Genomic DNA, 14,712 nt, shown 5'->3' on the forward strand with positions numbered 1-14,712 from the left:
CCCTTGCCTATAACTATAGACAACGATTTCGGCAGTTGTTGCGAAATTGGCAACGACTTTATTGTTGTCTATTGTGACTCAAAAATATCACTTTTCGGAGGATTGAGCAACGATGGCCTCGTTGCCTATTACATTATGCAACAGTGTCGTCATTGCCTATTCTATTTATAAGCAACGACTCTATTGTTGCCTAATATCACTACAAGAAATTTGGGCAAGGAAATCTTCGTTGCCTTTTAATAAGCAACAACCCTTTCCATGGCTATTCTCACAACAGGCAAGGAAATCCTTGTTGCCTTTGCATAGGAAACAACCATTTCCATGCCTCTTCTCACAATAGGCAAGGAAAAAGTAGGGGTCGGTAATGGGCCGGCCGAGCCAGCCCGGCCCAAATTTTTCGAATTCGGACCAGGCTCGAGCTTGAATTATAGAAGCCCAATAGGGCTTTCGGGCCGGGCTTGGGCTTTAATACACAAGCCCAAGGCCCGCTCATCGGGCTTTGGCTTGCGGGCTTGGAGGGCTGGGCCGGGCTAGGCCTGAACGGGCGGCCCAAAATGGGCTCAAAGCCTGTTTAGACACATATATATCTTAAAAAAAAAAATATAGGATTTTGGCTATGTTGTGATTTGAATATGAGACCTCACATAACAAGCTTTAACTCTCAACCAACTGAGCTAATTAGTTTATTTGTCAAGTTTGTGAATCATAACATATTTAATAGCTCTTTTGTTTGTTTATTTCAGTAAATTATTAATATGCTTATTAAGTTATTATATAATACTATTATGTTAATAATAATGTAATACCATAAATAATAAACTTTTAAAATTATATACAACATTACAACTATAATAAAACATAAATGTACATATGTTTTATTATATATTTTATTACATATTTTTATAAACAAACGATGCAATTGTGTTGTCAACAATCCGAACAGTTTAAATTTTAGTTCCTCACTCAAAGATAATTCGTGCAAAAAATTAGCTCAATCAGAGATGTAAAAGTGACATAATGGTGGTCGAATTAATGAACGATTGTTGTTTTTCTAATGATGATCGAATGGGTAGATGAATTTCGATTTAGTCAATTTTTTGTACGGATGATCTTTGACTATGAACATAGAAAATTAACGGGTCAGATTGTTGAAATCACGTTGTGGTCTTTATAATTATGGAAATAACAAGGTTTCAACGGGAAAGTTATTAGAATTGTACTCTTCAAGTGTATTTATATGTAGAAGCTCACATATCGATCATGTTTCAACAATCCAAACCATTCAAGTTTTAGTTTCTCACTCAAAGAGAATTTTTGCAAAAAATTAGCTTAATTGGAGATGTAAAAGTGACGTAACGGTGGTCAAATTAATGAACGATCGTGGTTTTTCTAATGATAATCGAATGGATAGATGAATTTCGAATTTGCCGATTTTTTGTAAGGATGATCTTTGACTATGAAAATAGAAAATGAACAGTTCGATCGTTGAATTAATGAATTGACGATCGTGGTTTAATAACTTTAATTATAGTTATATTATAAAAGTTGTATATACACATATACATTTATGTTTTATTATAGTTGTAATGTTGTATATAATTTTAAAAGTTTATTACTTTATTATTTATGATATTACATAGTTTACACTATTATTATTTACTAACATTATAGTATTATATAATAACTTAATAAGCATATTAATAATTTATTAGAGTAAACAAACGAAAAACCTATTAAATATGTTATGATTTCCAAATTGGGCCGGGCTTCGGGCGGCCCATGGGCTTCAAGTGGATGGCCCAAGCTCAACCCAAGAGACTTTCGGGCCGGGCCGGGCCGGCCCAAATTTCAGGCCAAATGGGCCGGGTGGGCTTCGGGCCTTGGGCTTTTTGGTGAGCCCTAGGAAAAAGGCATTGCTTTTATGGTATTTTGCAATTAAAAAATATAGTCTGCATCTTCTTTTTTTTTTTTTGGTATTTTGCAATTAAAAATATCATATACCATTTTTTTTTTGGGTATTTTCAACCATAAATTCATTCAACCATATAAGTCCATTCAACTATAAATCCATTCATTCAAAATCTATTCATTAAAGCAATCAATATTTGTTCAAGATAACAATCAATTGCATGTGTACCAAAACCTAGCTACCTAGACTTACAAAATATTGTCATGGCAGCAATCTACCTACAATCTGAACATCTACACCCTTGTTCAATAATCTATCCATATTTACAAAAATTAGAACCACGTGTACTAGCATTTGTCTTATTTACCAAAAATATGACATACAAGAAAATCACTATCAATACTGCACATAGAGTTCATTTATGTACACCACTCAACATGCATATAACTCAAACTTCGCTTGTATACCTGCAAATGCCTAGATTAACTCAGCCACATTGAGATTTGGAAGTAACACATCCTGCAATTTCAATCCAAACAAACTTGAATGGAAACATTGAATTCACTTAATCATAATATACTTAATTTTATAATAGATAAATCTGGAAGAAAAGTAAAAAAAAAAGTGAGTATATAAGAAGAACAATACATCAAACGAGTTACCTGCTAGAAGGCAAAAAGATGTACAAAACTACATAAACCAACAACCACACTCAACTGCATAACTCAACAAGCAAGCACATTCACTTCAGCCGGCTGGTGAAGACATTGTCAGCCAAAAATGTTTAAGAACTACATAAAAAAAAAAAAAATAATAAGGGAAAGGTTTATATTTTAAAAACCCATCTCTTAGTTGGAGGGGTCAGAAACTGCCATTTTCATGTAGTTCTAATATTTTCATGCACAATATTGTAAAAAACATATACAAATGAAACCGTATGAAAAGGGACAAAAAAGAGCACAATTAAAATGTGTAATCATGGTTACATCCTTGGTGTGGACCCTCACACCAAAAACTGAATGTATTCGATAACCTGGGAACCAAAATAATAATAAGAATGAAACTCCAGTCAGTCAACAATTTGGAATGTACCTCTAATAAAAACAACGCCTTATCTCTTTCTTGATCACTATGGGGAATGAGCTCTCTCAACATATGGAATATGCAACAGTAACTTTAAGAGTCAATCACTATGATAACGTTTTTAAATGTTATAATTCATTATAACTAGCACATACAAACTATAAAAATTACATTTATACAAACACAAATGTAATTTTAAAAAAATTTAATATACAATCAATAACGTACACAATGAAGAGCATTATAATCAACTATATGAAAAACACCACAAAGTCATGGGAAACCACTCATAATCATTCCCCAGAATTGCCCTTACCGGCCAACCACTCACACCCGCCAGAAAGCTCAAGCCCAGCCAACCTGCAAATTTTTTTTTTAAGTGGATGTTCGGAGGGGAGAGAGAGAGAGAGAGAGAGAGAGAGAGAGAGAGAGAGAGAGAGAAGGGGAGGGGTTGGGTGGGTCGGGTGGAGTGGGGAGGTGGTCGGTGGCCGGGGGAGGGAGGGGGAGAGGTTGGGTGTGGGCTGGATGTGATTTTTTTTTTTTGAAATAGATAAAATAGGGATATTATGGTAATTAAGAAGGGTGTGTATATGAGAAAATTTAATTGTGGGAGGAATGTGAGGGTGTGAAGTAATAAAAAAGTGAAAAAAAGGTGTGCAAATAACAACACTCTTTTGAGTGTGTTTAATATATTGGAGAGAGTGGTTGGCCAAAAAAATGATATATTGTGGAGAGAGAGAGAGAGAGAGAGAGAGAGAGAGAGAGAGGTAGGTTGGGAAAGGAAGAGGGTTAGAAAAAGAGATTAGAAAGGGAAAAGGAAAAATAAGGTGGGAAATTGAAAATTTTCGATCAGGCAGGTAATCTCGAAAAAAATATAGGCTTACAAAAAAAATAAGAATAAAAATTAAAATAAACAATTGTTTTTTTTTTTTTAAGTTAATGCAAAAATAAAATTCGTCTTTAATTTTTTTAAAAGTTTATTATGTCAACTTTCTTGATCACCGTTACTTAATTTCAACGATCGGAGCCGTTCATTTTCTATCTTCATACTCAAAGATCATCCATACAAAAATCGGCTCAATCGGAATTCACCTACCCGTTCGATTATCATTTGAAAAATTATGATCGTTCATAAGCTCGACCACTGTTACCTAACCTCTACATCTCCGATTAGGTCGATTTCTTGCAAGGATGATCTTTGAGTGAGAAACTAAAATATGAATGGTTTGGATCATTGGAAACACGATCGAGATATGAGCTTCTACATATAAATACACTTGAAGAGTATTATGTTATTAACTTTTTCGTTGAAACCTTGTCGTTTCAATAATTGTGAAGACCATAACGTGATTTCAATTACCGGAGCCTTTCATTTTCTACGTTTATACTCAAAGATCAATCTTGTAAAAGATCGGCAAAATCGAAATTCATCTTCAGGTTCCATTATCATTAGAAAAACCAAGATCGTTCATAAGTTCAACCACTGTTATCTAACTTCTACATCTCTGATTGAGCCAATTTTTTGAAAGGATGATCTTTGAGTGGAGAAATAAAAAATCAATGGTTCGGACCGTTGGAAACATGATCGAGATGGAGCTTCTATATATACATACACTTGAAGAGTATTATGCTATTTAACTTTTTCGTTGAAACCTTGTCGTTTCAATAATTGTGAAGACCATAACGTGATTTCAACGATCGAAGCCGTTCTTTTTCTACATTTATACTCAAAGATCGATCTTGCAAAAAATCGACTAAATCAGAATTCATCTACCCGTTTGATTACATTAGAAAAATCACGATCGTTCATAAGTTCGACTACTGTTACCTAACTTCTACATCTTTGATTGAGCCTATTTTTTGTAGGGATGATCTTTGAGTGGGTAACTAAAACATGAATGGTTCAAATCGTTAGAAATACGATCGAGATGTGAGCTTCAAAAAAGAATTACAAATTCTTTTTTTCTTAGCCTATATTCTCGTAAATAGGCAACAAATTTTGTTTTTTCCTTGCTGATAACATTAATGGGCAACGAACGATACGTTGCATATTATTCTAAAGTTATTTTCTATGTATTGTTCAATATCTAATGTTCAATCGTTGCCCATGACTAAACATTCCTTGCCTATTCGGACTTTTCTGGCGTTGCCTATTGTTCCGTTGTCATTCCAAGTTTTCTTGTAAATAGGCAACAAACTCTTTTTTCCTTGCCTATAACAGTAATGGACAACGAATGAAAAAATATTAGGCAAGGAAATCATGGTTGCAATGGTTAGCGCTTCAACCCGCGTAAAAATAGGCTACAAGATGGTACTTTCCTTGCCAATTACTCTATTTGGCAACGAAATAAGCGTTGCCTATCCAAAGGATTCGTTGCTGATGAGTTTTTCAATACCAAATTCAGATTCGTTGCCTATGTGCAACTATTCCTTGCCTATTCCCGGAATAGGCAAGAGTTTTAATTCCTTGCCTATTGTTCTGTTGCCTATTCCATATTTTCTTGTAGTATATAATTACATTAACCATACATATCCCATTTCAGTCAATCATATTCCTAGTTGATATAACTTCACAAATTCTTCTATGTTGATTGATTAATTTGTATTAATCAACAAGGAGTTTGAAACTTTAAGAAGTTCAGGAAGATTTAATCTGAGAATTTTTATTTATTTATATAATTAGTCTTTAATTTTAAATACTTTTTATACTTTTTAAACATTATATATGATCATAGATAGGTCGCAAAGCCATGGGAATTATACCCTATGTTAAGAGAAATTTGGAATCTATCCTCCAATTTCTCTTCAGTTTGCTGGTCATAATTAAATAGATCGCAAAGCCAATTGGGCTGCTGATGCAGTCGTGAAGCTATCAAAATTGAAGATGTGTCCACTGGATTGGGGTTCTACACCCCATCTTCTTAATTTGCTGGGAAATTTGTTAGCTGATCGATGGCTTACCAGTTGATTAACTGTGTGTTTTTGTTGTTGTCGTTTCCTTCTCCTTTGTAGTGGTTTTTGATTTGTTCTATTTCTTACTAGTTTTTTTTGTTTATATGAACTTTTTGTAGCCTTTTGGCTGATTTTCTTTTAATTGATAGAAGTATTTTTATTGGCAAAAAAAAGTTGAAAAAAAAAAAAAAAAAAAACACCCTCACCAGTCACCACACATGCAAAAGTTGAACATTGGCATTGGACATTCTTTCCTGGTGCATTTGAAGGGAAAGCAGGGGTATTCTTCATAGATACCCTTTCTGTAGTATTTTAGTGTTTGACTTTTATCTAGTGCCAACAAACATATTCCAGGTTGCTTGTTCAGAACTTCTATCATCTCTTCTTCACCGCAAGCGTTGTCATATCCTGATATATACACTTTCTTCTCATTTTCCTGAAAACAAAAAACAAAAAAATTAATGGCATTTTATCCCAAAACTGTTTTATGCCGTTTCATTCTAAAAAAATAATCACCACTTATATTGGTTAGTCTATTTTAATTATAAATGGATGGAAATGAATTCATATAAATTTATAAAATTATAGTTCAAGGTTAAAATTCTTCTTGATGGGAAAATTCAAAATGATCGATCACTCAATTTTTTTTTCTATAATCCTGGGAGCTTGGAGAAATGCTAGGAGACACAAGGTGTAGTAGAATTGCAGCATGACAGAGCAAGGCTCAAAAGAAAGCAGCAAACAAGTGCACCATCTGGTTGATGCATATTAAAATGATATGTACATTCCTCAACCATTTATTAAAAGCATTAGTATTATGTTCCAGCATTAGCATCATTAGTATTGCTCTTCCTATTTTTCGGTACAATTAGAGTTTCAGAGCTTATGGCTTAGGGTTTTTTGCCCAAAATTCGAGAGCTAAACCCTAAGCCGTTTTGCTGCGTAACAGTCAAATACAAAGCTAATATTTTTTTAATTGATTTATTAATTTGTAATTGATCATTTTTTTTTTATTGTAGTAATATATAATGTAATATTTGTGAATTATAATACCATTTACCATATTATTATATTTTAACTTTTCAACTAGTACCTAATCTAAATTATTATTAAAGTCTAATATTTAAACTAAAAAACTATTAAAATTTAATACCTAAAATCAACGTACTTTTTATATTATTGTTTGTTATATAATGTGAGTTATATTATTAATTTACAGTGATATTTATCTTCTTTTTTCTTAAAAGGTGGCAGGCCTTGTCGTGGTCCTGGCAATTGGAGATTACATAGGTTTATAAAACGATTGTTCTCATAGACTGAGTAATAAATTGAAGGAAAAGGTTTGGACCTTGCCTTATGTAGAAGCCGACATGTATTCATTGGGCTTAATTTATACCTAAGCCCAATATCATATTAACTGTGGCCGCATTTGGAGCTTTATTCAAGCCCTTGGGGCTATAGGTTGTTCAGAGATGTGTGCTCGTGAGTTTCTGATGCTGTCGTGGGATTAAGAAGAGGTTTGCGGTGGTTGTAGCTCATTTTGGAGTTGTGCTAGTAGTTGGAGTTTGTGTGTGTTGTTGGATCTTCCGATGCTCTTGGGTTGGTTTTGGACTTTTGGGGCAGCGGGGTGTCAACAAAGGGCTAGTTGGTTTGGAGCGATCAGTTAATTAAGGTTGGCTTTCTAGACTTACTGGCCATTTTGCCCTTAATTAATGTCATTTTCCGTGTAGATAGTTGTCAATGTCATACTCTTTTCTTCTCACCTCGCACCTTTTATTAACCAGAATTTTTAATTGTAACTAATATATCGTAATTAATTTAATATATAAAAATATTGTTACACAGTATATTTATCTTTTTTATGATATAATATTAATAATAAATATCTATATTATGACACGTTAAATTAATTACATCACATGACGGTATATCAATTACACAAAAAAAATCTCTCATACTATACACCTCATACATTTCAAAAACACCCGCACCAGTCACCACACAAGAAAAAAGTTGAAAAAAAAATTATAAAAATAAGAAAAGTAACCGCCCAAGACCACCTGATCCCACATCTCCTACCACTCTTTCCTCTCTCTCTCTCTTCGCATCTCTCTTCGCACCCTTCTGATGGAATTTCCTTTCCATCCAAAGGGTACAAGGAGAGAGAGAGAGAGAGGGATTGAGAGAAAGAGAGAGGTTAAAATGGGATAAAAAATATAAATAAAATTAAAAAAAAAAAAAAAAAAAAAAAACCCTTTGCATTGCTCACCACCTCCACCGTCGCTTGCCACCAACGCCGTCAAACTCAGAGTCGATCGAGCTACAAAGCCATGGCTTAGTCTGTCTAGCTTGGTCTTGAAAACCCAGGCGACATATATTCCTGGCATTCGACGCATCCATGATGATGGGAATGAAGTCATGAGACTAGTGAGGTGAAACTTGATGATCAATGCATAAGTGCCTACATGGTTAAGGGACCGTGAATCACCATCCACGTACGCACTACTGTTCTCATGATAGAATGAGTGCGATCATAGATGATGGTGAGTCCATAACTTGATGGTGAGCAAATCAACCATCATATATATATGGGACTTGGAGCTCAAGTTCAGAAAAGCCTATAAAAAGGCCGGTTCGATCATCTACAATTCAAGATATATACCAGATCACTCCCTACAATTTAAGAGACTTGCTTGAATAGAAACTAACTTTAATTGAGGATCAGAGTGTTTTTTTATGTGAATGGTACCAGATATAGATAGTTAATGAAACATTAATCTAGCTATTAACTAGTTAATTAGACAGTAAATTAAGTACGTAGCTATTAACTAGTTCATTAAACAGTACTCTAGCTCTTAACTAGTTCATTAAACAAGATTACTTCTAGAATAATCATGCAGTACTAACTCGATCGATCAGTCTAGAATTCAAAATTCCGATAAAATGTAACAAATTAATTAATTACCCAATCCCAAAAAGAAATATTCATATGTTCATCAGATCGATCATATACATATATATGTGCATAATTAACTAAAGTGCAAGCATGGAGAGGGTATGAAAGCTTTGCTCATCCAATTCCAAGGCTTGTGATGATGTTAAGTACCGTTGTCTTCTTACATGAGTCGTGTTCATCACAGTCCGACGTAGCAGCCGAAGAAGTCGTCCCAGTCTACTCATCATGCTGTTGTTGTTGTTGTTGCTGTTGCTGTTGTTGTTGCTGCTGCTGCTGTTGTTGTTGTTGTTGTTGTTGTTGTTGCCAATAACAACAGCAGCAGGCTCAGGCTGATCAGCAGGAGCATCAAAAGCCGCGATCTGCTCCAACTGGAAGAAGAAAAGCCTCGATGCATAGAAGAGATCGGTGTAGGCTCGACGTTGAAGGAGCCTGAAGCTGAAACAGAGTTTGAGCACAAAAGGCCAGATCAACCCACTGATCACTGCACCACTTAGGCTGCTGTGAGAGGAGGACATGAGTACTAATTTTAGTGTACCTACCGCTGCCATGTGCAACCCCATGGGAACTTAATAAGCTAGCTGGGATATGGAATAAATATTGGCTATTATTGGTTTTGTCTATGTTTATATAAGTGTGCTGGTATAACCATTCATTCATTCATACAAGCTATAGTGTGCTGTCCTGGTATTATTGGCTTTGTGTGGGACCCATTTTGCATTATTCTTTGATGATCAAGATCGTATTTCTGCAAAAAATTTGACAATTTGACAATTCAAAAATTATTTAAAATATTTAATTATAAATAAATAAATATAGTGATTTAAATAATAGAAAATTAGGATTAAATACCAAATATCAATAGTTTTTTAGTAAAGCAGCAAGACACTAATTTTTTTTAGTTTAGGTACTAATCTAGAGTAAAACATTTTGGATTAAGTCACAAATCAGTTTGTTATACAGTTGTGACTGTCGAACAGTTACAGTTGTAATTGTTGAACAGTCACAGTTGTGACTATTTAAAATTTATAAAAAATCAAAATTTTTAAGGGTTTCATAATTTTGATTTAGGTTTGGAGGATGAAGTCCTATAACCCAAAGACTAAACATTAAAGTTTAAGCCTTGCAAATATTGAAAAAACAACAAATCAATAAAAAAGTATGATTGTTAGACAGTCACAGTTCGATATAACCATGTTTTGTAAAGTTGGTACCTAAATTGAAATTTAGTACCTAAAGTGAAATGATATAAATGTTTTAGTAGTTGAAATGAAAAAACATTATAATTTGGTACCTAAAGTCAATGGACCTTTTAAATAAACACTCAAAACGATAATTATTTAATCAGATGATTAAACGATTAAACAGTTCCGATTATCGAATTACAATGCAAAATAGTATTACAAATTATATCTCATTATTTGTAAAATGAGGTATAACTTAACAGAAATGGCCTCACTGTGTATATATACAGTAGTTAAACTTAAATATCACTCTCAAACTTAATTAGGATGGTGTACGTGTAAATGTGTAATTGAAATTTATTTTAACTTGAGCATGGATGAGAGCTGCCAAAACTTGAGACGAATCGCCTCTTTACTATGTGTCCGCTCTACCTTGAATGATCATCATATCATGTGTTGTATGTACTAATTGAATCGGAACAATAGTTTTGATCCCACTTGTCATGAATCCATATAGTCTGCCTGTTACACAGCATTGCATCCAACTTAATCACTTTACGGAATTCAGTTCATGACAATTTATCATTATAAATTTATTTGATGGGAAATAATTGTATTTTGATTCACAGTTTTACAAACATTGATGTCACGATTGCATTTCTAATAAACTCTAAATACTTACTAATTAACTTCCCATTCAAAAAACTTACTTAAGAGCATATATAAGATATAGATAATAGGTTTATTTTTGCTTAAATAAATGGATGATTATGATCCGATAAGTTTTTTTTCTTTTTTCCTTTTTCTGGGGCCAGAAACATGGGGAATAATTCAATATGACTTATTATTGGAGATCACCATCCATCAAAAAACCCAAATTGTACATGCATGATGTTAGAAAGATGGGTTACGTGGTCTGAATAATTGGATTCAACCACTATCTTTGTTTTGTTTTGCCGACAAAAATTTCCCATTCAATGCTAATTTTAGCAAAACTCGATTTCACAAAAGAAAAATGCTCATTTTTGCAAAAACCTAACCCGTACACAAACTATAAACCCACAAAAACAAAACAGATATTGTGGCATTTATAATGAATTGAAGGTAATATTTGTTTTCCTCCCATAATTGTTCTTTATTAATCATCTAAATTGAGGACTTGAACTTAATTTCTTGAATTCATTATGCAATGGAAAATTTTATGTTATTTTTTTGATCGAAAACTCCAAAAACAAAAGAAAGCATAGAAGCAATTGATGTAAAACAGCTGATCTCACTGAAGGAGGCATTAATTTATGGGTACTTTAGTATGAATGCATCGACAACCGTAAATATTGGGGCATCATTGTCGTCTGTTGTGTGGGCCTATATTGGTTTGGGACAAGGAAATTTCTTGGAAATTTCTCATGGTGGTTATAGATATTTTCATCTTTCTAGTTGGGGTAGGATATTTTAGCACCACCCATTCTAAAAACAAAACCGTAAAACATTACAAATATCAAACTTTGGATATGTTGTAGTATATTTATGTTTAAATACGTAAGATATTGTCATCTTATCACCACATTATTTGATAGCTAAAATTTAGAAATTCTTTTGCTGTTTTTATTAGGCAATGTCAAGATAACTTTTCTTGGCATTGGAAACGTGTCTTTTTTATGAAAGAATCATACAAACAAGATTTTTTTTTTTTTCTTATCACACAAAAATTCTTTGATGATGTTTTGGTCACCTTTAGAGGAAGTTCACAAGCATGCTAATAAAATTTTTCTATTATGCATATATGGGCATCGTAAACATATTTTTTGATGAAAAAATCATACAAGTAAGACTTTTTCTTTCACACGAAAATTCTTTTATGATGTTGTGGTCACATTTACATGAAGGGTATATTTAAATGAAAATGAGATACCCATTAAGACATTTTAAAATATCAAACTCTATTAATATTTAAGGTCTTGAAGCAGATTCAAATGCATAGCCAAATACACAGATACAATTCTATTAATATTTCAATATTCCTATAAATTTAATGATTATGAATATATTTATAACTATATTTTTTCTTTTACTTTCACACTTTTAATTTTATATAATAAGAATAAAAGTCAAGTGAAACATTTACCTTAAAGATCATGACCACTTTTAGAAGTAATAGTATAACAAGTTCATTGATTTTAACTACTAAATTTCAATAACTTTTTAGTTTAGGTATCAAAATTAAATAGCATCTTAGATTAAATACTACTTAAAAAGTTAAACAAAATAATAAAGTAAAAGATATTAAAATTTACAAATATTACATCACATGCCACTACGATAAAAAAGTAAAAATAATATTACATTAATTTATACTATATTGTATTAAAAAATAAAAAATCAATCTAGTCATAACTTAACTGTGACTGTCTCGGTAAATTGAAGGAGACAACTCACACCACTATACTATGTATTATTTTGAGTAAAAGTATTGTTTTGATCTCTATTTATATTATATTGTAGTATAATTTCTCTAAAAAAAATTCAATTAAGTCACAACTTAATTGTGACTGTTTCACAACTTAGATGTAACTGTCATTCAGTCACAACTAAATTTGAAGTTGTGAGTGTCGTACAATCACAACTAAATGTGAAGTTGGGATTACATTAGCAAATTTTCAAGATAATATAAAAGCTTCAAAGGCAATTTTGTCAAAACCTTATAAATTTTAACTAAGAGCCATCATATATGGGCCAAAGAACAAAAATGTCAAATAAAAAAGGCTCAAATCAAATGGGCCAACATATTTGTGACATAATCTAAAAAACTACATTTAAATTTAGTAGTTCAATTGAAATATTATATGGTCTTCATGCTATATCAAAAAATTATTGAAATTTGGTATTTAATCCTAATTTTCTATAGTATAACTATATTGTCTTTCAAGTTTTTTTCTTTTTATTTTATTAATCAACTGTTGTGTATTAGATTTGAGCTCAAAACCTCTTTTGATAAAGGGAGACTAAGTACCAATGTACCATCCACTAAACCAAATGATCATTAACATATTGCCTTTCAGGTTGTTTTATCAATTTGTGTCTTTATGGTTAAAAACTTAAGTTGTTTCATAGTTAATAATAATAAACCTATGCACTATGGGGGTAAGACATGTATGTATAACATCTTACTCAATATCATCATACGAGCTCTACATGCACCTAGACGGCTAGACATTTGCCCAGGGCATCTAAATTCTAACTTTTTTCCCTATTGTTTCTCAATCTACATGACACATGAAATAGCACACCATATCACCATATGCCATCCTGCTACATAAGTTGGGAAAAAAATTAATAAAATAAGATAATAATTATTTTAAAGCCCACTTTTGGACTCTTAATGATACATTAACCCACATATTTTATCCAAATGATGAAAATGTCCACTTTTTAAACCCACCTTTTAAAAAACAGTAGTGCTAGACATCCCACATTTATATACCATAATTTCATACCACCTTATGTGGCAACTTACATGGCATTCATGCATTGGACACTAAAAAATAAAAACAAAAATCTAAAAAGAAAAAAAAAAAACTTTGTCCAGTAAAATAATGACACGTAAGATGGTATAAAAATATGGTATAAGAATATGGTAAATATAGCATTATTCTTTAAAAAAATAGGTTGTTGTCTCTCTCTCTCTCTCCAATCTTCTCCAACCTCTATTTGATTTCCTCTCTGATCTCTGTCTCCGATCTCTTTTCTAAGTGTCTCTCCACCTTCTCTCTTTGTCCTCTCTCTCTGTTCTCTCTTTCATCGCCTGTTCTCTTTATCTATTTCTTTCTCTCTCTTCTTTTCACTATAGCCCATCGCTGGAGGCTTGAAGGAGGCCAGCGACCTCCAGATCAGAGTTTGTTGACCGTCGATCTGGAAGTATGAAGGCCAGAGTTTGTGAATCGCGCGATCTAGAGGTACTGTGCCGATTGTTAATGTACGACATTAACTATTTGATAGTTACTGTTGGACAGTGACAATGATTTGTTACAGTTGAAATTAGGATTTTTGACTCCATAAGCTTGAATTTTTGTGTTTTATATTTGTTTATGATTTTTTTTGACATGTTTATGTAAGAAAAAAAAAATGATGTCATGTTTATACATCTTTTTAGTTGGTTATTGCATAGTGAGAATATTCGTTGTTGAGCAATAACTATAATTGTCACTGTCTAACAATAACAATCTTGTACGATGCGGTAAAAAAAAAAAAAAAAGTTGGGTTCGCTAGGCTGTGTGCCCAGCACATTTTTTCACGTGATTTCATTAAAGTGGATTGCATTAGGACTTGATTTTTTATAATAGGCCTTAAAAAAAACTTTCTTTCTATAATGGGCTTTAAAAAAAATCCTAATTGAAATTGTTAGTTGTATAACATTGTTGTTTTTCATTTTATTTGTAGGTGTATTGAGAAGAAAATTACAAAAATTGAATTTATTGTTTTTTTTTTTTTAAAGGCCTGCCAGCCCCTTGCTTTTCTTATAGAAAATTCAAAATTTTATATAATTTTTCATTAATTATATTGGAGGTAATCGAACCGTCAACTTATTCTAATGTTGACCTATTATTTCACTCATTCCTCGTCACTTGGGTTAA

The 14,712-nt window shown here is 32.5% G+C and overlaps 1 protein-coding gene across 1 annotated transcript; it reads right to left on the minus strand.

The window, feature by feature from the left end:
* Nucleotides 1–8,877: 8,877 nt before the first annotated feature.
* LOC147273785 (uncharacterized) lies at nucleotides 8,878–9,510 on the minus strand. The gene has a single exon (XM_086228017.1). It carries the CDS (start codon nucleotides 9,458–9,460, stop codon nucleotides 8,978–8,980), a length of 483 nt encoding a protein of 160 aa, XP_086084143.1. The 5' UTR covers nucleotides 9,461–9,510; the 3' UTR covers nucleotides 8,878–8,977.
* Between the last annotated feature and the right edge of the window lie 5,202 nt (nucleotides 9,511–14,712).

The sequence above is a fragment of the Dryas octopetala genome, chromosome 9, assembly GCF_963921425.1.
Source record: "Dryas octopetala chromosome 9, drDryOcto1.1, whole genome shotgun sequence".
Taxonomy (NCBI): domain Eukaryota; kingdom Viridiplantae; phylum Streptophyta; class Magnoliopsida; order Rosales; family Rosaceae; genus Dryas; species Dryas octopetala.

Bases quoted from the DNA above. Each gene is read 5' to 3' on its own strand.
- LOC147273785 (XM_086228017.1), bottom strand. From the start codon at position 9,460: ATGGGGTTGCACATGGCAGCGGTAGGTACACTAAAATTAGTACTCATG.